This window comes from Protopterus annectens, chromosome 11.part0 (assembly GCF_019279795.1).
Source record: "Protopterus annectens isolate FY-2018-M chromosome 11.part0, PAN1.0, whole genome shotgun sequence".
NCBI lineage: Eukaryota > Metazoa > Chordata > Ceratodontiformes > Protopteridae > Protopterus > Protopterus annectens.
In genome coordinates this window covers 201,083,083-201,106,600 of record NC_056745.1, presented here as the reverse complement: position 1 = coordinate 201,106,600, position 23,518 = coordinate 201,083,083, and the positions used below count along the sequence as shown (strand labels likewise).

At 39.4% G+C, this 23,518-nt stretch overlaps 1 protein-coding gene across 1 annotated transcript in view; it reads right to left on the bottom strand.

Moving 5' to 3' along the window:
- Positions 1-21,909, bottom strand: part of ITFG2 (integrin alpha FG-GAP repeat containing 2) — a 989,737-nt gene extending 967,828 nt beyond the window's left edge. Inside the window, exon 1 of the mRNA XM_044087619.1 lies at positions 21,446-21,909. Within this exon, the coding sequence (XP_043943554.1) occupies positions 21,446-21,541 (96 nt within the window). The 5' untranslated portion in view covers positions 21,542-21,909. The remainder of the gene's footprint in view (positions 1-21,445) is intronic.
- Positions 21,910-23,518: the final 1,609 nt, after the last annotated feature.

The window sequence follows — 23,518 nt, the reverse complement described above, 5'->3', positions numbered from 1 at the left end:
ACTGCTTATCTACCCAAGTGGTTTGTCTAACTCCAACATTTAGAAAGTCCTGTGTCCACAGGGGACTTCCAAGATGGCTCTACAATGAATAACAGCTTAATTTTAGCTCTCCCAGTGTGAAAACAGAAACTCAGAAAATAGAGTCAATGAATCTGTGTTTGGGTAAATTTCAGTTAGTGGCTAGTAAGTGCACTGACTGCATGCCAGCAAAGAAGAAAAACCTTGAAAGAAAATCAACCACAAAAGGTGAGAAGTAAACACTTTCTGGGAAGGATTCTGCAAGTTGTCAGCAAAAAGCAGTTCAACCTCCAGCACTGATTCAAGACACGACTTCCAGTAAACTAGAGGAAAAAATAAGTCAAATGTGCTGAAAGTTGATTAAAATAAATGAAAGGCTGTAGGAGTATATCAACTCAAATAACAAGAGACTGGAAAAAATGGAAGAAGCCTTAAAAAGATATTTAGAGGAACAGATAAAACTGCAAAAATCAGGAGTCAAAATAAATAAAAGACTGACCTGAGCATGAGAATGGTCAAGAAAAGATGTTTCAAAAAATGGCAGAACTAGAGGCCGGAGCACATAGAGAAAACCGGAGATTTGCTGCTGTACCACAGAAACTGGAAACACCAGACTGCATTATTTTTATGAAAGCACAAATAGGCAACTAAACTGGTATTTCACAGCAGTTGTTAACTGAAAGGGCACATTGTGTGTATGCTCCAACCTTGGCCATGAGAAAGCAGCCAAGACCACTAATAGTAAATATGCAATCATACCAGCAGAAAGACGTAATTCTGACAAAATTGTGGCATACGAACAAAATACTAAAAGATGGAAACAGTATAGTTTGTGGGAAATAATTACACACTGTAAACCAGGCAGAAGAGGAGGAAATTTATTCCAGCAACCAGGGAATGTCGAGAGGCAGGTAGGAGATTGAAGCTGCTGCATACAGTCATCTTCAGAATATTTTCTCCTAGAGGGTCAAATTCATGTTTTGACGTAGAACATGCTAAGAAATACAAAAGTCTGTCCAACAAAAAGTGAGCTATCAAACAGAAGAGGATTCTGCTTTTTATTCTTCTCATAATAAAGCTCATAGAGACACTGTGCCAATGGAAACTCTTCCAGTGTTCCAAAGGAAAATATTTGAGAGAGAGACACAAAAGCACAGGAGTTGACTAGAAAAGCCAGGAGTATATTGCAAATGAACCAAGAGGCTGAAGTTGTGAGATCAACAGGAAGAAAAACAGCAACTTAGAAATTAGCAAATAAATGTAGGATCACATTTGTGAAATATGATGGAACAAGAAAACCTGGAAATACCAGACGTTTTGACTTTGTTAAACTTGTAGGGGACTCCAAATCATATGCTTTACTACTTCATGTCATTAATGTTTGGGAAGAACATTAAGGAGGTGGGAAGAGGAAGGAAAACAGTAACTAAGTAAAACAATTTTTGTTCTTATTTGTATTTTTATAAAACAGAACATATACTGCATGTTATATAGCAAAACATTTTTTTGTTATTTTTGTGTATTATCTGGATACTTGTTCTGGGTACTGCAATAAACAGGTGCCCTTTTTTCCTTCTTTCTTTCTTGTTTAGTTTTAAGAAATGTAGGCTTTGCAATGTAAAAAAGAAGAAACCTGAAAAAAAGCATGTTTAAGATAACAGGCTGTAATCTTAGGTTGTTGAGGTGAGGGATGGGTTGTAAAAGTATACAGAGAACAATATAAGTAAAAATTATATGCTTTTTCTTACTTTTGCATAGGGGAATGACTAGATTAAGGCCCTTACCTTGATCTAACAACAAGTTTGAAGTGGAAGGAAGTAAATAAAAGAACAGTGAATGTAATGAAAGGTTTTCCTTTAGCAAGTAAGGGTTCACAGTGCAACATGCAAAACTTGTAGTAGCTGAAAGCAACTGTGTTATCTGGTTCTCATGTTTCTATGCACACAATCTAATAAGAAGGCAATAAAAACTGAACACATTTTCTTTCAATGGCTAAAAGATTATGCTTTCCGAAAGAATTTAAGTTGTTTTGATAAGACAAAAAACACTCTCAGTGTAAGTAGAAGCACAGACTGTACCACACATCTTAGCGTGGATAACCTTCATTAGTTGAATTAAAGCCTATGAGTATAGCCATAATATAGGATCACAGGAGGTCACCAGGCTAATGGCCCTGGGGCACTTACAAGCCTAACCAAGAGTTTATCCTTAAAAAGAAACCTGAGTCAGCAGCTGTCGTCCCTGTCAATGAGGAACACAGGTGGGACCCCTGGGACAAACTTGTGGTTTCCCATCCACTCATCAAGGTTGGGCTTGAAGAAGGTCAGCGAGGTACTTTGTTTGACATGTATAGGAAGTCTATTCCAGACATGGGGCAACCTGTGGGAGACAATCCTCTCTCTCCAGCAGGTTTTGTTGATGTTGCAAATTAGATTCAGGCTTTTCGAGCGGGTAATGTGTGAGGAATTAGACTTATGGATATGGAGCATCTCTAGCAGTGCAGGGTCCGAGATTGCCTTGTAGGTGAGACACAGATCACCCCTGAACAATCTGTATGATACCAAATAGAGTGATAGTGATTTGAGCCTGTCAGCATAGGACAGGTGTTGGAGGCCATGGATTTTCTTTGTGAGGTATTTCAGTGGCCTTTCTAGTTGGAGCAGTGTTTGGTGAGGTACATATCAAATGGGGTGTTATACTCAATTACTGGTCTAATGAGGGAGGAGTACAGAGAAGTAATAACCTCCTTTTTTCTGGATGCGATTTCTTTATTTATGAGAGGAACCAAGTAAAAGGCTTTTCTGACCACTGCTGCTACATGATACTTGAATGTGAGGTTATCAATCTGAGTGCCCAGGTCTCTCACCACAGGTTGTGTGCTTAGGGGGCTGCCATTGATGTGGTAATCAGTAGGGGCCGTGTGTTTGCTGAATGGTATGATGATACATTTTTTTGCATTTAGCTTGAGGCCATGACTTTGGCACCTGTCGTTAGTTGCTGTGAGACCCTCTTGCAATATGTTATCATCTGGGGAGTCAATGACAGCACCCAACTTAATAGTTATCTGCAAATTTGGTCAGCCACAGGCCTTTTGTCTTTGCCTGGACCTCAGAGAAGTAGATGCCAAACATTAGGGTTCCCAGAACAGATCCATGGGAAACTCCACTAGTGACAGGTCTGCTATTGGAGATGGAAGCGCCTATTTTGAATTTGAGGGTCCTGGCAGTGAGACAGCTGGCCACCCACCTGATGAGATAGGGATTTACACCAAGATGTGTTAACTTTTCGATGATGTCCAAGTGGGGGATTGTGTCAAAGGCCATGGCCAAGTCAAGGTAAGCTGTATGCACTGACTTTGTCTCATCCAGGGCCATGGCTTCAAAGAAGTCAACCAGGTTCAACAGGCAAGATCTGCCCTTGATGAATTCGAACTGGGTGGGGTCAAGTGCTTGGAGATTGCCTATATCCCTGTTTATGAGATCCACAATAATATGCTCCATGGCTTTACAGAACAAACTTGTCAAGCTAATGGAGCAATAGTTTCCAGGGCCAGTACTGGCACCACCTTTGTGCAAGGGGATAACAATGACAGTTCTCCACTCTGCTGGAATGAAGCCTGTACTTAGGCTATGGCTAAACAGGGTGCTCAGTGGCAAAGCCAGTTCTTGCTGGGAATGGTGCAGAATACAGCCTGGGATACTATCAGGTTTCATGGAGGCTGTGTTGTTTTTCTTTGCCTTGGATAGGGCCTTTAGCATTTGATCTACAGAGATGGGAGGTGTGGGACAAGTATCAGGGATGTGTAAAGGACCTCGGTGGGGGGGTGAAGTTTGCACTGAACCTATCTCCTAGCAGGTTGGCCAAGTTAAAAGGATCGGTGTCAGTGATACTGTTAAGTACTAATTTAGAACAAACCTGAGCTTTGCCATGGAGGTTCCTGACATAACTGAAGAAGGCTTTGTGGTTTCCCTTTGTTTTGGAGGCTAGTTTTGATTTATAATTGGCTTTGGAGGTTTTCACTAGTGATCTAATTTGCTTGTTGAGGCTAAGGAGGGAGTTTTTCCAATTTGGAATATATTCCTTTTTACCCTTGGACAATAGTTTCTTCCTTTTGTTGTAAAGCCTGTTGATAGAGGATGTCCATCAAACAGGTTTGTGTTTCCTTGAGGAGCAGTTTTTACTACTATTGGGTATGGCTGAGTCCATGCAGTTGCACAGGTGCTTGTACACTGCATTGGCATACTGTTCAGCACAGCTGTCTACATCCTTTGAGGGGGGTGGTGGTGTGAAGCTACAGATACTCTCCCTTAGGAGGTTGTAGTCAGCTTTGAGAAGTTTTTTTAGCTTGATTACAGTTGGGGGGAGGGGTGGGTGGGATAGAAACTTCGAATGAGACAGTCTGATGATCTGATCTCACCAGGGAAGAACATACTATGGGACTGGTGCAGCGGTCACCCATGTTGGTGAGAATCAAGTCCAGAATATTATCTCTCTTGGTGGGGGATGAGACCAGTTGGGACAACTGTTCCTATTAGGAAGGCTAAACTTCATTATTTGAAGATGTGCATAGCTTTGTGTGCTGTATTAAGTTAATAGGTTTTGGGGGGTGTTTGAGGGCTTTCATTAAAACAAAAAGTCTTGCAAGATGTGACATAGGTTCAAATGGATATGACAAGAAACAACTGTATAAAAGATTAACCTGCCACATTAGTGTATGCATGTAACACAAAAGCTAAAACTAGACATTTAAAAAAGCTGCTATACATAACAGATGGGAATATTAACTTATCATAATGGCAATACTTTGTTGGAGAACAGTTTCACAGTTATATACAAAAAAGAGCAGAGAACTATATTAAGAAATGCTGAGTGCAATTAGCTATGCTACAAGACACACATTTGGAAAGACGTGTGTGTGAATTTGATAAAGAAAATATTTCAGGATAGTTATTCAGCAGAATACTTATAGCAGAGGAAAAAAGGAGTATTTACGTTAATTATTAGATGAGCTCCAATAGTGATAGAAGAGGGGAGAAGATAATAATGGTAGATTTGTAGTACTGAGGGGCTACTGGCAAGAGAGGAGGATTATACTGGCATTTACTTATATTCCACCTCTAAGTGCTACAACAGAGCTTAAGAAAATTCTGGGAGAAATAATCATCTTTCAGCAGGGAATATTACTTACAGGTGGGGACTGGAATTTGATTTGCAACAGTTAGGGATGTCTCAGGGGCTAAAAGGGAAAATATAACAAAAGAGGGTAGCCTTTTGGAAAATGTTCTGAAAATGTTTGGTATGGAATATGATTTTTCAGTAGTAAGAGATCAGAAAGAATTTACATATAATTCCCCAAGGTACAAAACCTGTGCTGGGCTAGACAGAAATTATATTTCACATAAACATGTGCATTTAATGGAGAGTTTTGATATGCATCCAATAACTATTTTAGATCACATGCTAATAATAACTAAAATACAAATGCAGGGCAATAAAATAAAAACGAGACACTGGCACCTCCTCAGATATCTGTTAAACAGAGAGGAATTTTAGGAATAGGTGCTGAAAATTATTCAGGAGTTATGAGAGAAGATACAAATTTCTTCTGAAAATATAGCTAAGGAGTGGGATAAAATTAAAATGGAGTTTAAAAATAGGGTGGAAATAAAAAAAGATATGGTTAAGAAGAAGCAATAGTTACTTACTGGGACTGACAAATGTTTAAAGTATTGCAGAATGGGGGGGGTCTCACAGAACAAGAGGAGGAGTAATTGCAGAATGCTAAACAGAAAATAAAGGATTACCTCAATAATATGCACGAGTTTAGAAAGACTGCTGTTAAGCAACTGTTTTTTGATAACACCAGAGCACAGAAACGTTTAGCACAATGACTCAGGCAACAGAAAGTAGAAAGGGTTGTCACCAGTCTTAAGGAGTATATAACAAGGAAGATAACAGATCCTGTGGAGGTACTAGAAATATTCTGGAAATTTTATGAAAGTCTGTATAAAGCAGAGAGATATGGAGATCAAGAAAAGGTACAAATGGAAATTTTATGGAAGAAATAAATAAGCCAAGGTTAGAGGAAGATGAGGCTCAATTACTAATAATTAGGATAGGAGGAGTTGAAATAAAAATTATGATGTATAACCAATACACATAAAAGTCCCCAGGAATAGATGATATTCCTGTGGATGTTTGGAAGCTAGGAGGGAAAAAACTGATAAAATTCTGGAAGGTTTTAACAGTATTTTAATGGGGAGGAGAAGCACCAACATCCTGGAAGAAAGCAGTGGTGGCTGTAATACCTAAAGATGGTAAGGACCAATCAGATCCAGATTAATACAGGCCCATTTCAATTCTAAACTATGATTAGAAAATCTTTGTCTATAATAGCTAAAAGAATGACAAAGGTGATGCCAAAATTGATAGGTCCTAGATCAATGTGGTTTTGTGGAGGGGAGGCAAACATTCGACAAAATTAACATAATGATGATCCCAAGGGAAGCAGAGTATAAGAAAATATCACTGCTGTTGGTGGGTCTAGATGCAGAGAAAGCATTTGACAGAGTAATCTGGAACTTTATGAGCAAGGCAATGGAAGTAGTTGCATTTCCTGATAAAATTATAAGGTTGATTAGGAGGATATATGAGGGATTGGAGGCGAAAATTAAAGTGGGTGTGGTCCTCTCTGATAATTTCTGCTTGAGCAGAGAAACAGGCAGGGGTGTCTTCTTTCCCCATTTGCTATTTGCATTATATTTAGAACTGCTGGCAAAGAAAAAAAGGGACTCAGAAATTCAAGGATATAATTGGTATGGTAGTCAAGAAAAGCTGGATCTATTTGCAGATGATATTATTCTATACCTGATAAAACCAGAAAGGGACATTACAGTGTAACATTGTGAGACAGTTTCAGATCTTTTCAGGATACAAAATTAATGAAACTAAAACAAAGGCAATAGCGGTAAATTATGTACCCACACGTGAATTGGTTCATCAATATCCATGTTAATGGGGACATGATAAAATGAAATATTTAGAAGTATGGATTAAAAATTATTCTGGTGTGGCAGCTAAGGATATGTGGGAACAGACTAAACAACAGATAATACAAAAACTGAGAAAATGAAAGCTTTGTTATATGGATATGAATACGAGGATATATGCATTTAAAATGTTTTAGTCCCTTTAGTCTTATACATTGGTGAGGCATATTTTTATCAACCAGAGGGGAAGCTGTGGATAGCAATTAATAAAGAGCTGAATGACTATCTGGGAGGGAAAGATGGCAAGAGTCAAGTGGGATAAGATGACTCTTCAGTAGAAGAGTGCAGATTGGGATTACCAGATTTGAAGGGGTATTTCAGAGCAAGACAGTTAAGGCTACTACACGCAGCACAAGCAGAAACCTATACAGTAATTCAAAGTGGAAAGGGATGAGGATAAAACAGGGGGAAGCTCAAGAAACAAGGACAGACAAGGACTTTGGATGCAGACCATTAATGAGAATAACAATAATCATGCAGAATATTATATTCATAACAGAAAGTATTCTAAGAACTAAGCCAACATGGGAATGGAGAAAGCAGCTTCTGCTGATACGGGTGAAAGCCAACATGGGAATGGAGAAAGCAGCTTCTGCTGATACGGGTGACTGCAATTAGGGATACAGACAATAGGCAAGATGTGGATGGAATTTATTGGAGAAACCTTCTATGGAACCAAGGCATTGGGAGCAAATAACTAGAAAGGGGGAAAGATAACAGAATGGGAAGATGCCAAGAATTTGTTTGGACTGCAGGTTAGAGATCCGCTTCCCCATCAAGGATTGATATCAGAGTATAGGCAAAGAAAAGGAAATATGGAGGGTCCTAAACAAAAGACCAGCACTGGTAGAGTTTTTAGTAGAATATAGAAAAGAAACTGCCATTAAAAATACAGCATATAAAATATTGCATGATAACTATAAGAATCAGAGGAGGTTAGAAAGGATTTGGAAGAGAGATTGGATAAGAAATAAACAATGGGATATATATTTCTCAATATGCAACAAAATCTAGAAGATTTAGGATTTTTGCTTGGAAATGTTTGCACAGATATTTTTTTACTCTGAAAGAATTTTTCCTCAGGTAGACAGCAAATGTTGGAGATGTGGCAGGGAAGAAAGAGGTAACTGGGAACATATTTTCTGTGAGTGTAATGAGTTGGTAGACTAAGGATTCTCTGCAGAGTATCTGTGAATTGTGGGAACAATACATGCAGAGGAGGAACACGGTTTAAAGGAAGTCAGGACTTGAATGAGCTATGTAATGTTTGACTGACAATGAATGGACAGATTATAAGTGACGTATAATGTTTGCAACTAAAATTATGCCAATATGGCTTGTTTCTATTTAAAAAAAATGAAAAATATATGGTTTGTTTCTATTTATATAAATGTAGGATTGCCTATGTCATTTGTGATAATTTAATAAAGATGTTTCTTGTTAAAAATAAAAATATGCAACTCTGTCTAGCATTTTCTGACTGACTGTAATCCTGAATGATTTACTAACAAATCAAAATTTTTATGAAGAACAGGATAAAAATTTGAGGCAACAGAAATACGAGCATCTACATTACACATTAGTCTTGATGACCTCTAAACAGTTACTGATCTTTTGTAGCAGTACTAGTGTTGCACAATGTAGTGTTATTTACTGAAAGCAGTGTAAAACTAGTATGGCTATGGCTTAATGTGTGTTTGTGTTGTGTGTGTGTGTCGGGGAAGAGGTTCCAGTGTAAGATCAGGAAGATGGCTATAATTTATCTCACCAACTCTCACAATTATCATCAGCGCTGACATTATGCTTGTGTGTGTGGGGTGTAGTTACAGCATATTTAAGATTAACAAAGTGGCTATAATTTATTTTCAGTTGTCACAAACATAGACCTTATATATGACAGGTGGTTATCTTTGGTGGTTTGACAGGAAGAGGATGTGTGAAAACAACTGCTGATTGCTGTAGTGGTCCAGTGAGCAACATTGCCATTTCACAGAGCTTTGCTCTAGTCGAGTTCTTGGCTGTGGCTTTTTCTATGTGGAGTATGTATGCACTATGTGTGTGTGTGTGTGTGTGTGTGTGTGTGTGTGTGTGTGTGTGTGTGTGTGTGTGTGTAGAAAATATAACTGATTTTTATTTGTGCACACACAATAACATTGGGTAGCTGTAAAAATGCAGTTAACAAGTAATTAAGTTTCAAAAATAAAGCATAAAATACATCACAGAACATTCAGACCCTTCTGTGGGGGTCTGGTGGTCCCCATATCCCAGACTGTATACATTTATTTTGACATGATGGTTTCTGCCCTCAGCTGCACCCATTTTAAAGCCAGCCCTGCTCAGAGTTGTGTTCAGAAGATTGATGTTGCACATGTAGGAGCTAGGGATGGTGTGGTCATTACTTCTTTAATTTTCAGCACAAACAAACCTCAGAAGTATGCACAGAAGGTTATTATAGCTAGTGTTGGGGGTTGTGGACAATGTGGTCATTATTTCTTTTACTTTGCTCACAGACCTCAGAGGTGTGCAAAGAAGGTTATTATAACTTGTGTAGGGGAAGTGTATTGTCTAGGAGCAGCAAGTTGGAATACATTAAAGTGATCATCATTTTTGTCACCTTTCTCACAATTACACATCAGGCATATCTGCATGGTGACTGCCTTTGGGGGATAGAGGAAGCATGCTATGGATATGTACGACAGAAATCACCTAAAATAGATGCCTGACCATTCAACCTCAACTTTCAACTCAAACTAAAGAGGGATATAGAGACAGTGCCTGTCTTTTTATGGGGTGGGGTAGGTAGGCAGGCAGTATTCTCACATAGGATTTATGAATCCACTCAAAGATTTGCCTTATTAGTTTATTGTGAGCTACTGTTTTATTGGCTTTGAACATTAAGCCTTGGACACAATTTCAAGTGAAATGCTTTTCTTACTCATGATTTTTGTTCAGACCACCAAGAGATCAAAAGGCTGTGAAAATATTCTGAAGTGTACCTAAGAGCATCTACAATCCTATAGCTTCTGGGGGTCGACACCTGGTTTAACCGAGTTATTTCCTTCAGAGTTGTTACTGTGTAGTCTTAGCCAGGTAAGGTGTGTGGAAAGGATGCAAGGAAAAGTAAAGTTGAACAGCAAAACCGAATTTCTTTCCTTAATCATAATTGTTGTTCAAGGTGTCATTAAATGAAAAAGTTAAAAAAATTAAAATGCACTTCACATTATATAGACAAAGCCATGGCTTCTTGAAAAAGCTGGAGAGTAAGGCAAAATGTGAGAAAAGGAAAGAACGATAAAGAAAAGTAAATGTGCATGGTGTGGAGATGATGGGGAAAAGCAGGGAGGAGTACTGAATGATCTTTCAGGGGATGAAACGGAAGGCAGTGGGGGGGTGGCATCATGATGCCCTTTGCCTACAGCACCATGTCACCTACGGGCCAGCCTTTTACATTAATATATCATCACTGCAACTAAATTCCAGTCTCTGTGAAAGTCCCCCTGTGAGATGAGTCAACAATGTGATACACAGGCCTGTCATAATGTAAGAACATTGTAGGCAGAATTCAGTCTGTGTGTACTACCTCCTACATTTCTGCAGTATAAAATAAAAATGTTGGTAGAAAGTGCGACAATGGCAGGATGATACTTAGACTGAAAGTGGCCAGTGCTCCCCAGGGTTGGCACTTGCTAGAGCTCCAGAAAATGCTAGCCACTGGCCGTTGTTATTAAACTCAGTGGCTCGAGTGGTCAACCCCTTTGGTGCATTTTGGAAGCTCCTCCCACTCTCATCTTGCCTGCTGATACTAGTGAGTAATAAAAGTTCAAAATAGGAAGGCCCTCCCTTCAGTTACTCTCTGTTTCTTATCTTTCTACTATTTACTGCAAATTGCAGTATCTAGAGTTTGTTTGATTGTGACTTTCGGCTTTTCCCGGTTAGGGCTTGCCACAGCGGAACTCCGGTCTGCTAATGATTGCCAGTAGATTTTTACATACTGGCTTGCCGGGTCTAACGCACAACCTTCAACAAAAGTACACCCATTCACGCATGTCGCTACACAGAAGACGCTCTAACTGAGAATCGAACGGGCAACGTCTAACTGTGAGGTGACAACGCTACCGCAGTACAAATTGCAGTATCTAGAGTATTAATCCATTTTTCCATTCGACTTTTAAAATCACAAAAATCTGGACAAGACTACCAGTCACTGGTAATTTACAAGCCACTTCTCATGAATCAGCCTGGGATTAGTACTTCTGTTTTGATGCTGGATAACAGGGACATACTTTTCTGGACTTCTTAGAAGCTACCAAACACAGAAAATCCTGAAAACTGCTTCTTAGGAGTCATCTTGGGATTAGCTCCCAAAGTCCCAACACTTGACTGCATAATGCATGCAGATGATGCAGTTTTCCACTAGGCATGGGAAATGAATTCATGAAATCATTACAAAACTACATTTTGATTTTGAAACACTTTGGAACTGTTTAGCTAACAACAAACTTGTAAATACCTGCAAGGTTACAGTCATGCTGTTTGACACAGCTGAAAAGATTAAACATGCCACTATCCTTGTTATTAATGATCCCTCTTAACATTTGGCCTACAAGCACCTCTCAGAGATACTTTGGAATTGTGTTAAACCTTCTTTCTTTTACTCTTCACATATTAACCGAAGTTAACAAAGTACTAGGACAACTGAAGGAATCCTATTCAATATCCAATCTCTTAACTCTAGAAGCCAGACACTGCGTAGCCATAAATGTACTCATTCCTAGGATTAAATAAGAACTGTCCCTTACTGTTGCAAACTAAGCTGCCAATATTACATTATAAACCAGTCAGAACAAAATACTATGCTTACTCAACCTAGCTAATAATACAGAATACCACTGCAACTAAGAATAGTAGACGGCTTACAATGTCAGCAAAAAACAAGCTACTGCTTAACACCCTTACTTACAAGCTCCTTAATAGAGGATACTGTCTACCTTCAAAAGACCAGACTCTTTAATAGCGATTGCAGTTATACTCTTAGAAACACAGATAGCACTCAGCCAGACTCTCATTAGCCACTGTTGAAAAAGCCTTTGCTAAAAATGCACCTTCCACTTGGAACAAATCCCCAAGAGAAAGACAATTCACCAAACTTACTAGCTTTAATTTACAACTAAGAAATACTATCTGATAAAACATCATGCCTGTAAGTATTTCAAGAGATGTGGTCTAGAAAGCATGTATATGGTAATGAACAATTATATATTTCATCTGCTGACTCAATACCAATTTGTCTGTTATATTCACTGAAATGCTTCTTTGGAATTGAACTATAAACTAATTTGATGTGTCAATAATGAACTGTATCTACTTGAAAATTCGAGATGATCTGTTCCTAACTGAAAATTCTAAACTGTGCTATATATGCAACTATATTACTGCCAAAAAAAATGAAAATTTCTATATCAATAGTTTTACATTATGTTGTATGCTCAGTTATATCATCTGTCTCCTCTAGCCCGAGTTGTGACTGGAGAATGTCCTAGGTCCAGTTCACCTACGCAGTCAACAAATGTTAATTACATATATAAATAAAATAAATAAATATCAGAGTATAGCTACAGTGAGACCAGCACTAGTAGTGAATCACCACTACCTACCATTTTTGGCAAATCTATTTTTTTTTTCACTGAGTACTGTTAGATTAGCCACCATCTTACCTAACTTCCCAAGTATCACCCTATATACTTCATCCATAAATCATCACTGTTTTCTACAGCAGTCATTCTCCAACCCCTGAGTACTATGACCAGCCCTTGCCCGCTACTCACTGGCAACATGGTTCAACAGTCCACTCTCACCTCATATGTGAGCAGACTGATTGCATCAGCAGAGTAGCAATAATCTACTTACTAACTGTTCACATCCTCTACCAAATGATATTACAACCTGTGACAGATGGAGGCAAACCTCTCGCATCAGCCCACTACTGGCAAGCATCCTATAGCCACACCACATCAGTCACAACAAACCACTAACCCTATAATGTATGCTGAAGCTATAAAGAAAAAAATGCCAAAGCCTCCTAGAATATACTCTAAAAGATCTCAGCCTTTAGCACACCAGCCAACACCTACTCCTCCACTCCCACATGTTCCAGTGCCACACAGATCATGCAAGAGTCCTCAGGAAAGCAAACCTCAGCCCTAAAGGCCCAATAAATCTGCTGCCACACAAGAAATGTCTTCTTCATAAGTGAGCCTAAAGTTAGGCATACAGATACCACACCCACCACACTGAATAAGAACAGGGTGACTGTATGCCAGGATTTGTGATGTCACAAGAGCCCTAAGGTCCCTTAAACCAAACAAGTATGAATAGAACCTAGCGGTAGTTGACATGGAAGTGAATGATGTGAGATACTCCACCTAGAGGGGCATGCAGACATGATGGAACTTACTATGCATGTGTGAGTGGCAAGAAAGCTGCTACTCTTGAATAGCATCCTTCCTTCACCAAGCATGATGCCTACAGCAAATGTTGGAGGTGTGACTGGCAAGAAACAGGTAGCTGGGAACATATTTTTTGGAAGTGTGATGAGCTGGCAGACATTTGGGATTCCTTGCAGACTGCTCTGTCGGTGATGCTGGGTGAGCAGACTGGACTGACTCAGAAGATGATTTTTTTTTTAGTTATGCTACAGAATTGGAATTGCCTAGACATAGTAAAGCTTTGCCGAGTCTAATTATGGTGGCTGCCAAAAAAAGCAATTACTAGAAAATGGAAATAAAAATCTAGACCAACTTTACTAGAAGTAGTGAATATAGTAACATAAATAAAACAACTGGAATTGGAATCTTTAGAAAAGGGAAGGAGCAAACTACATATGAAAAAATGGGAATTGTGGGAACAATATACACAGAGCAGGAACGAGGTTTACGAGGCAGGATGTGAATGAGCTATACAAATGTTTAACTGACAATGACTGGATGGTTTATAAGTGACATAATGTTTACAACTACAGTTGTTTCAGTGGTATCTGTGATGCAAACTGTTTGCAACTAAAGTGACATCATTTTGTATGTTTTTCATTTATATAAACGTAAGATTGCCTTTGTCATATATGTAAATTTAATAATTATGTTTGGAAAAAATAATAAAACAGTAAAAAAAAAAAAGAATGATGCCTAGATACCAAGACAAGATAACTGGCTTTAACAATTCGCTAAGGAGGAGTTGTCATTCTAAGGGGATCCAGTATGTACTGGCCTGGGATGAGATGGTAGAGAAGACTTCCTGTTAAGCCAGGGATACCTTACGTCTCTCACACCAGGGCTTCCACATACTGGCTAAATCCTTTGCTATCCCTACCGTGCCTTTTTAGGCATAGTCTCCTACTGGACATTCCTACATAGCAAACAAACCCAAATTCGGGCAATATCATGATGGCACTCCTGAATGCTAGGAGAGTAAAACAGCAAGATGACACAACTTGAACCCTTCTGCAAGCTGAACACATTCATATTTGTGTAGTTTCTAAGACCTAGTTTCAGTGTAATGACAGCACTCCCTCTGTATCAGGGGTTATCACCTACCATATTTTCAGGCCCAGGCCCATGGGTAACTGTTAAGGTTAGCTGTATTTATCAGGAACACCATCACTTCAAATCAAATTACTCATAAGCATAACTTGAATCACCCTTAATACATCCAGCTATAAATTCCCTGTTGCTTACATATCCCCATCAAAGTTCCCCAAAGATCATGGAAATTACCTTTAACACCACTGAGAAGTTAAATATCAAACCAAATATCTTCTTGCTAGGGGTTTTCAATTACCCAAGCATTGACTGGCACACTTACACCTCTGAAAATGAATATGCTGAGTTTCCTAGACTTTGTTAATAAAATGCTCTGGAGCAAATTGTAAAAGTACCCACTAGAGGCTCCAATATCCTTGGCAGAGTCCTTGCCATTCTTCTCTGTCTGTGCCCCACCACTCACCTCCTTGTCTCAGTTAAATCTGAGCACAAATCTGTTACTTTCTCTGTCAAACGTAACGGTTTCATTCCACCACCAAATTAAACCACCTTTGGGGATTTCTCATGGGAAAACCAATTTCAACTTTGGAAGACCTAAGCAATACCCCCAACAATCACCCACAAATGGACCAAACTGACAGGACTGCCATATTCAACTCTAATTTTTACTTGCATACGAAAATCTGCACCTTTCCACTCTAAATATAATAGTATATTCAGGACTAAACCTCTCTGCAGAAACTCACATATTAATAAACTATATAACAAATGAAAGAAAATAATAAAAACTTGTGTAAGAAATCCCCATCCCCCTACCTCAAGACTACACTGAAACATGCCAGCAAATAACTTAAGAGAACACTATTAGAAAATACAAAGCAAAATACAAACTTAAGCTCACTACAGAAACTAAAGGAAACTACAAACTTTTCTTTAGTTATGTCAGAAAATTAAGGAATAGTGTTAAACAATGCACTGAGCTCATAACAATATCACACATTTCAGTCTCAAGGATATAGCCAATATATTAACAGATAAATATAGTGTTTACTTTACCCCACTTAACCACATTGTTGTGCTCACTATCCCTATAAATACAGTTTTCCTTGTAATCTCCTGGGAACAAGTCTTAGAATCCCTGACACAGTCTAAAAATAATGTTTCTTTAGTACCAGATAGCAGGCCATACTGCATCCTCATCATTGCCAATTCTGCACTATTTGAACCTCTGCTTAAACTGTTCAACCACAGCCTTCCCACAAGGTTTGTCACTGATGCCTGGAGCACAGTCACAGTGACTCTTCTACACAAGGTGGCCCCTCTACAGATCCAGATAATTATAGACCAGTCAGCCTTGCCAACCTTGTATACAAAGCTATGGAATTTTATTAACTTTACTTATGACATGTTTTAACCAGGGCAGTCCAACTAGGCAATAAACCCTTTTCAGCAGAGGCCTGGAGAGAAAAGCTGTACAATTAAATCAATTATACAAATAAAACACCATATATACATAATAAAACAATAGTTACAACAGTCATACATTGCGCAGGAGTACAATCAATTGAATACTGCAAGTGAAGTAGAACAGACCCCATACAGTGAAACAGAAAATGCTGCAACAATGAAGCCATAGCAAGAAAAATCCTGACTGGTTAATTTAAATGTACTCCTATATCATAAGCAGGATGCAAGAGACAAAATGGTTTTAAAACGAAAAAGAAGGGAACAATTTATTAAATCCTGAAAGGCAAGTATGATTTGAGAAAGCATGAGAGGTTTTGTAGAAAACAGGAGGTAAAAGAAAAGACCGCTAGAGAAGGAGTTTGCTAGCAAGGCAAGTTTGAAATACTGGAAATTAAACAGTGAAATACAGAGTACAGAATATTAATTTATGCAGACACAGGCAACCTAACTGATATAAACTTACTCAGTTTAGCATTGTGAAGGGCAGGTCCTGTCTCCTGAACCTAATAAACTTCAGTAAAAAGGATACAGAGGCTGTGGACAGCAGTGGTTACTCAATGCAAGCTGCTTATCTTGAACTGGCCAAGGTTTTTTAGACCATCTGCCATGCTGGTATTATTGAAAGATTAATTAAATTTAATATAAAGCCCTACACTGTTTGTTGTTTTACAAACTGGCTAGCCAATACATCCCAAGTAGTGAACGTTGCTGGTATCCTTTCTGAATGTAAAATTGAATGTGTGGGCAACAGTACTGGGCCATCTCTTGAGATGCAGACATCCAAACTAATATTACTAAGTGTGGTTGACCAAGTCTGCTGATGACTGCAAGCTGAGTACTGTCATCCACTCGTCAGCTGATAGTAAACTACTCCAAAAAGGGCTGGGATATACACATACCTGGTGCCCTGAAAACAGTCTCAAGCGAAATGCAAAAAAGCTGTTCAAACCTCATATGCTCCAAATGGTACTCCTCTTCAGACAGATACTGTCATAAAAAGACCTGTGAACTTATGTGCACAATTCCTTCTCATTCCGTTATAGGTAGAAAACTATTGCATCTGTCCCAGTTAAATCCCAAGGGAATACCTTCAAAATCAAAGAAGCCATCTCATCCTGGCACCCTTCCTTTATCAGACCCATCATCGAAAACAATATCCCTTTGGTAAGTATAAATCCAAAATTATTGCTCAGCTAGAAAGGTCTTAGTGATTCTTTGTCAAAAATAAAGGCCTTAAATCCTTCAGATATCTCTTTACATTAGCACAACTCTCCTTATAATCAATAGCCTATCAGCTGCTTCGAGATGACCTGGGTCATGCTTTTGTGTCAAGAAAGACCCAGCCCTATTTAACCTATTTTTTTGCAAAACCAGTGGCTCTACAAACATCCACACTAGGTTAGTAAATTTACACCAACAAATAAACAAAACTTGATGCCTACTGTGACGCCCGTGCCCTGGCCCAGCAATCAAGGAGCCTCCATCCTCACCACTAACACCAGTGAGGGGCGTCTCATATAGGAAGAAAGGATAACAAATGCACACAGTAAAGTGCAATTTCCCTTAAGAGCACAAAGAGATCACAGTCAGTCCGGGGCTGGTCGCTCCCTTGCTCTTCAGGTCCCCAATAAGGCTCCCCACTGGCACAGCTATAGGGTCCAGATCTCAGCCTAGTGGGCAAGTTAAAACCTCCAGCACCATCTCTGTCCAATCAGTGCTTCGTGTCCCTGCACAAGTAGCTAACACACACACACACACACACACACTTTGAGAAGTTTATACAACCACACAGACACTCCTAGGGAAGGCTGGCACAGGTTCTCCAGCTGTGCCTTCTTTTCCCAGACTATATGGTAGTACCCACTGCCACCACCCACTAATATTTATCAGCTACTCAAAGGCCCTGAAAAGGGTGTCCAATTATTACTGTGCAATATTATTATCCAATTGGTAGTACAGCCCTGGGCTAAAGCTATTGGAGTGGCCTTGAACAATTTTACCAAAGGCACGCAAGTACTCTAAAGAGCTTACATTATCTCTACAAAAACAGCCACAGTTGAAAGGGTTTTAAAAAATTTAATAAATAGTCAAAACACAAGACAATACATTTACTACACAGTGCTAGTCAAGAGTTCAGAGATGACAGAGAAATACTTAAAATAATTCAGTAGTACAGTTCCGACATCACAGAAAAACACAGTCTAATCTTTCTCATTTCTAGCTATTTCTAAGAGAAAATACAAGTCTGAGATAAACTTACATATAGTGTAAGACAGTGCTGATGAGTTGGATGGTCAATACAAACATGCTTAATGCTCTCCGATTCTCTCTGTTTTTAAAATCTCATTCCTGGTTCACATTACATCATTCTTCACACTTCCCTGGGTTCCCAGGCTAACAGAAACTACATTTACATTCTTCAACTCTGTGCAGAAACCAGAGCAATAAAGGACATTTATGCATGCAAATTCTGGCCATTAACTCTGGCCGTAAAACAATAGGCAAGATGCCTCACTCTAGACTTCCTGGCTCCGAGTTCGAATATCAAAGGGTCACAGCATGCCTTACTTGGTCAGTAGAGTGCACTGTTATTACATTTTTTTCAGTTCCACATATAACACTGTTTTTACCATTTAAGACAACAAGCCTGCTGTTTATATTAATATTTACAGATGACAAAATTGTCTCCAAAATTCTATCTGGCTAGGCTGGCAGCCTTCATCTATCTTCACCCAATCTTCACACCTACGTAGTAAGTTACTAGTACTGGTCAAGTAAAGTGCTACTTTTTCTGCGTTTAAGGCTGGTCTTGATGATTGGATGGAAAGAAAGATATTTATAGGTTCATAGGTAGGTACTAGGCTATTGGCCCTACGGCCTATATAAGCCAAGCCAAAGGTACCCTGGCTTTCGCCACCCAAGAAAATTATTTCCTGTGCCACTGTTGAGCAGAGCCACAGAAGTGATCCCCGGGGTGAATTTCCTATCTCCCATCCAATCATCAAGATTTTTCTTGAAGAGCGCTAATGAGTAGCTTTGTTTGATATAGATAGGTAGTTTGTTCCAGGGTATGGGAAGTCTCTGGGACAGGAATCTATCCCTCCAGCATGTTCTGTTTATTGTGGTGACAAGGTTTAGATCCCTAGACAGTGCAGCTCGTAGGGATTGGGATTTCTTTAAGTGGAACATGTCTAAAAGCTCTGGGTTTGACATAGCTTTGTGTGTTAGGCAGAGATCGTCTCTTCCAGGATTATCATGAATAAACCAGCTTATTTGAAAGGCAGACACTATTAAGTACTCAAAGGGTGGCAAGAACTGTGACTGCATGCCTACTATTGTTCCTATCCTATGTTCTCTGACAGCTGGTGCAAAGGATTAAGGCTATGAGCTGTTAACCAGCTGTTTCCTGTACTCCATGGTTTGATTCTCACAGCCTCTATTGCCTAACTGCGGAACTTGGAGCAAGCCACTGAACCAGGAAGTGCTACTGGGCAGAGTTTGAAAATGGTCCATGAGGTTCAGTGGCCTATCCAAGTTAACTTTTTTTGTTGTGTCTTTCGGCTTTTCCCGGTTAGGGGTCACCACAGTGGAACTCCGGTCCGCTAATGACTGGCAGTAGATTTTTACGTGCCGAATTGCCGGCCCTGACCCACAACCTTCAATGAAGGTATGCCCATTCACACATGTCTCCACACAGAAGACGCTCTAGCTGAGAATCAAACAGGACAACGTCTTACTGTGAGGTGACAACGCTACCGCAGCACCACCACCGCAGGGCCTATCCAAGTTAACTAATACTAATAAAATAAAATAGAAAAGAAATATAATAGTACTGTTATGGGCTCCCAGAACAGCTGTCACAAAGTTATCACTATTGCTCAGCAACAGGTTCATGGGTACTAACTAGGCTACTAATTCATGACAATCTTTAGAAGTCTAGCCCTGCATTGCCATGAAGTTTTAACCCACAGCCTGGCAGAACATTTATGTTACCCCATCTACAACAGAAAAGGGTGTTAAACTGGGATGAATTTGTATTTTCCCATCCATTCATCCAAATTATGTCTGAATAGAGTAAGGGAAGTACTTTGCTTTATGATGGGAGGAATATGAATCTAAACAGGCATTCTATGTGATATCTATCCATCCCTCTAACATATTATATTTATGTTTCAGAACGGATTACAATCTATTGAGAGAGTGTTTATTCCACCAATGGACTTAGAAGTGCAGTAATTCAGACAGAATAGGGTCTATTGAAGCTCCATATGTGAGGCAGAGATCACTCATCTAAAGTCTGCATGATACTGAGAATAGGGGCAAGGCTTTGAGATGGTCAGCGTAGTTTTTATGATTTAGGCCCTTGATTTTATAAAGCACGGTCATTCAAATTGTGACAAGTACACACCGAAAGGAACATTGCACTCCGGGATCCAGACTATCACTAACATACCCAGGCATCAAAAGGAGGAGTGAGGGTATTCCTGCATAGTACTGTTTAAAACGGTCTCTAAAGAGAATTAAAGTTGGTATGTGTGCGAACCAAATAACCAGTTTACTCCAGCAATTTTTACCCTTACAATAAATCAGACAGCAACAGACTCATATTGGCAGATCAAAAACTCTTTAACAGGGTGCCAATCCATCAAAAAAATGTCTGAGGCAACTTTCAGTGAATTTTGAAGTTATTTTTACAAGGGAGCAAGCCCCCATGCATCCCCAAACTTAAAAATACCTACTCCAATGTTGCACAACAGTGGAGAAAAAAAGGCTCCATTGTCGGCGAAAGTTGTTTCAGCTTTTGGACTGGAAATCACCTAAACGGTTGTGACCATTGATATATTCCCAGTAGCAATGCAGACATTCTTACGCAGTATTCCCACAGTCTACCAGAACTGACACAGACCTAGGATTGGTAAGTGCCAATTGCCCCTTTTAGCTCAGCCATTACAACCCTCACTATAGTCCGTTAACAATAAAATTAGGGAATCCATCCTATAGACACTGGTGCTCAACCTGGGGTAAAAGACTAGATGCCGTAATAATGTGGTTCTTTCTTACTGCTATCATGTTAACATTAAGCTCCACTGATCCAGATCATTCTGGGTAGGCAGAGTAATTAACACTGATTGATGATTCATTACTATTATTTTCTGTAACTGAGGCATCCCTGTTACCTTTATTAGGAGCTGCTGCAGATAAGTAACAAATGCATTATCTACGGCACACATGTGAAAACTGCAAAACATTACAGAAGAAATGACACGCATCAGAATTAAACTGAAACAAGAACTACTGTGTCTGTTTTTGGCTACCTATATACAAATAAACACCTGGTCATAATTAAAAAGAGCAGACGGTATCTGCCACCCTTACCGTGTCGTTGTCAGCGTCTCCTAAGCAGACAGCATGAGGAAAAACACTACCGCTAAAGTCTAACTCAACCCGCTGCACATAACTCAAGGAGCGCATTGCTGCCACTCTGTGCAACACCAGTGAAAACAGGTATAGTTTTTATTACACTTTATTCATACTAATCACTGATACAACTAACAGTTGATTTGCTAGTATAACCAACAGCGGAATCATAACTCTCCAACTACCCTCTTTTACGGTGGCCGAAATGTGACAACCCAATTCGCGGTATACGGTCATTCAAACATTACATAAAATAAGTGCGTCTCCACGAAAACTGAGTATTGGTATAGTCATTAGATAAATAAGTATGGGGTTTCAAAAGTTATTCTGAATTAGGTTATGTATTTGTATAATGTTATTCCCAGATCAGACGCACAGTTTTATTTGACGTTCGTGATATCAACAAAGAGTACAAAAAGTACTAACTGTATGGCTTTAAATCAGCAGTATTACTCAGCGCAAACCCCGCCTAAGACCGCCATGTCACACCCTAAACACAAATCATATGTACGACTGAACGACCCTACAGCTATGAAAATTACTTGGAAAAACTCATTGTACTTGCATATTCACGAAATACATAGAGCACATTGTGACCGCTGTCATCCATGCGTACTTCACAACTGTCCAGATTTTTGCCTCATATTTTGGCCCGTACCTCATAACAAGTGTGTTTTCTGTCCAATCACTGAGAACTGACATACGTTTGAGTTTTGTACTTCACATTCCTTAGGAAAAATGCATAGAACAACTCATATAATTCTAGTAACTTTCTGAGTTTATAAGCGCAATATTTGAAAAATCTGTCCCTATTTTTAGACCTTGCCCCCCCCCCCAACACACACATGGATTATGGATAATACCTCTCAACTGTCCCTGATTTTGACTCGCATTTTAGCCCTGTCGCTCTTAATCCCTCTTAAAACTGGTCATCCTTAGAGGAAAGGTGATGACTTACACTTAATAAACTATCATAACAATGACACTAAAAATTGTATATTTCTTTTATTTCAGAAAATGTATATTAATTCACATTCTTTCATTTTGCTAACGTCTCAAGTTAATAATATTATTTTAAAAGTGTGCCTGATTGTCCCTGATTCTGTTGCAATTTGTCCCTGATTGGTTGAGAGCTATGCCTGTATAAACCGCATTGACACAATTGTAACTCTGCAACAATTATTTTTATTTAACAATTAACTCCAGCAGAAAAAAAAATGTCACCATAACCCCATGCACCAAAAATCAACTTAGTAAGAACAAAATGGCGTTTAAATTAAAAGGAATTCATATTTCATGTAATTGTCAGCATAGCCGCCCGGCCTTACGCATAGGCCAACTAGGTGGTCGCCAAGGACGCCGCACTAGCAGATCCGGGGATGCTTTTCCAGTATTTATTTGGTGTAGGTAAACCAGGATGGGGGCACCTGGATGGTGTGGGGGGGGGGGGGGGCACTGTGGAGCCCTTTTGCCTAGGGCACCAGTTAACCTAAGGCTGCTCCTGATTGTCAGTCAATTGCTTTTGTCATTGTTTTCTTCTTCCTCAGCGGACAGGCAAGGTACCTTTTTGCAATTACGCTTTCTGGTATTTTAGGATGAAATATGCTTTCTGTGCCCTATCCATCCATACTATTGTGGCTAATTTAAGTGTATGCCCCGAGTTTTTTTATTCACTTTCCTGATTATTTTACATGTATAGTTATGGTTCCCCTTCATATGATCGAATTTCTCTAAACTCGAAAGTCATAAACTCAAAACCGGAATCTCGAATTTAGAGAAACTCGAACATATGAAAGGGACAAAAAAAAAATAACACCTTTCAAATGTTTTTGCAAGGGGGCTTTGCCCCCCCACACCCTCCCTATTTAAATATACCTACTCCGAGATCGCACTATAGTGAAGGAAAGGGAAATCTCCCATTCCACGCTATACACGTAAGCGCAAAACGGAAGATTTTCCATTCCTCCGCTATAGTGCGGTCACGGAACATTCACATTTAAACTGCTAGGGTACAGGGGGACCTGACCCCCG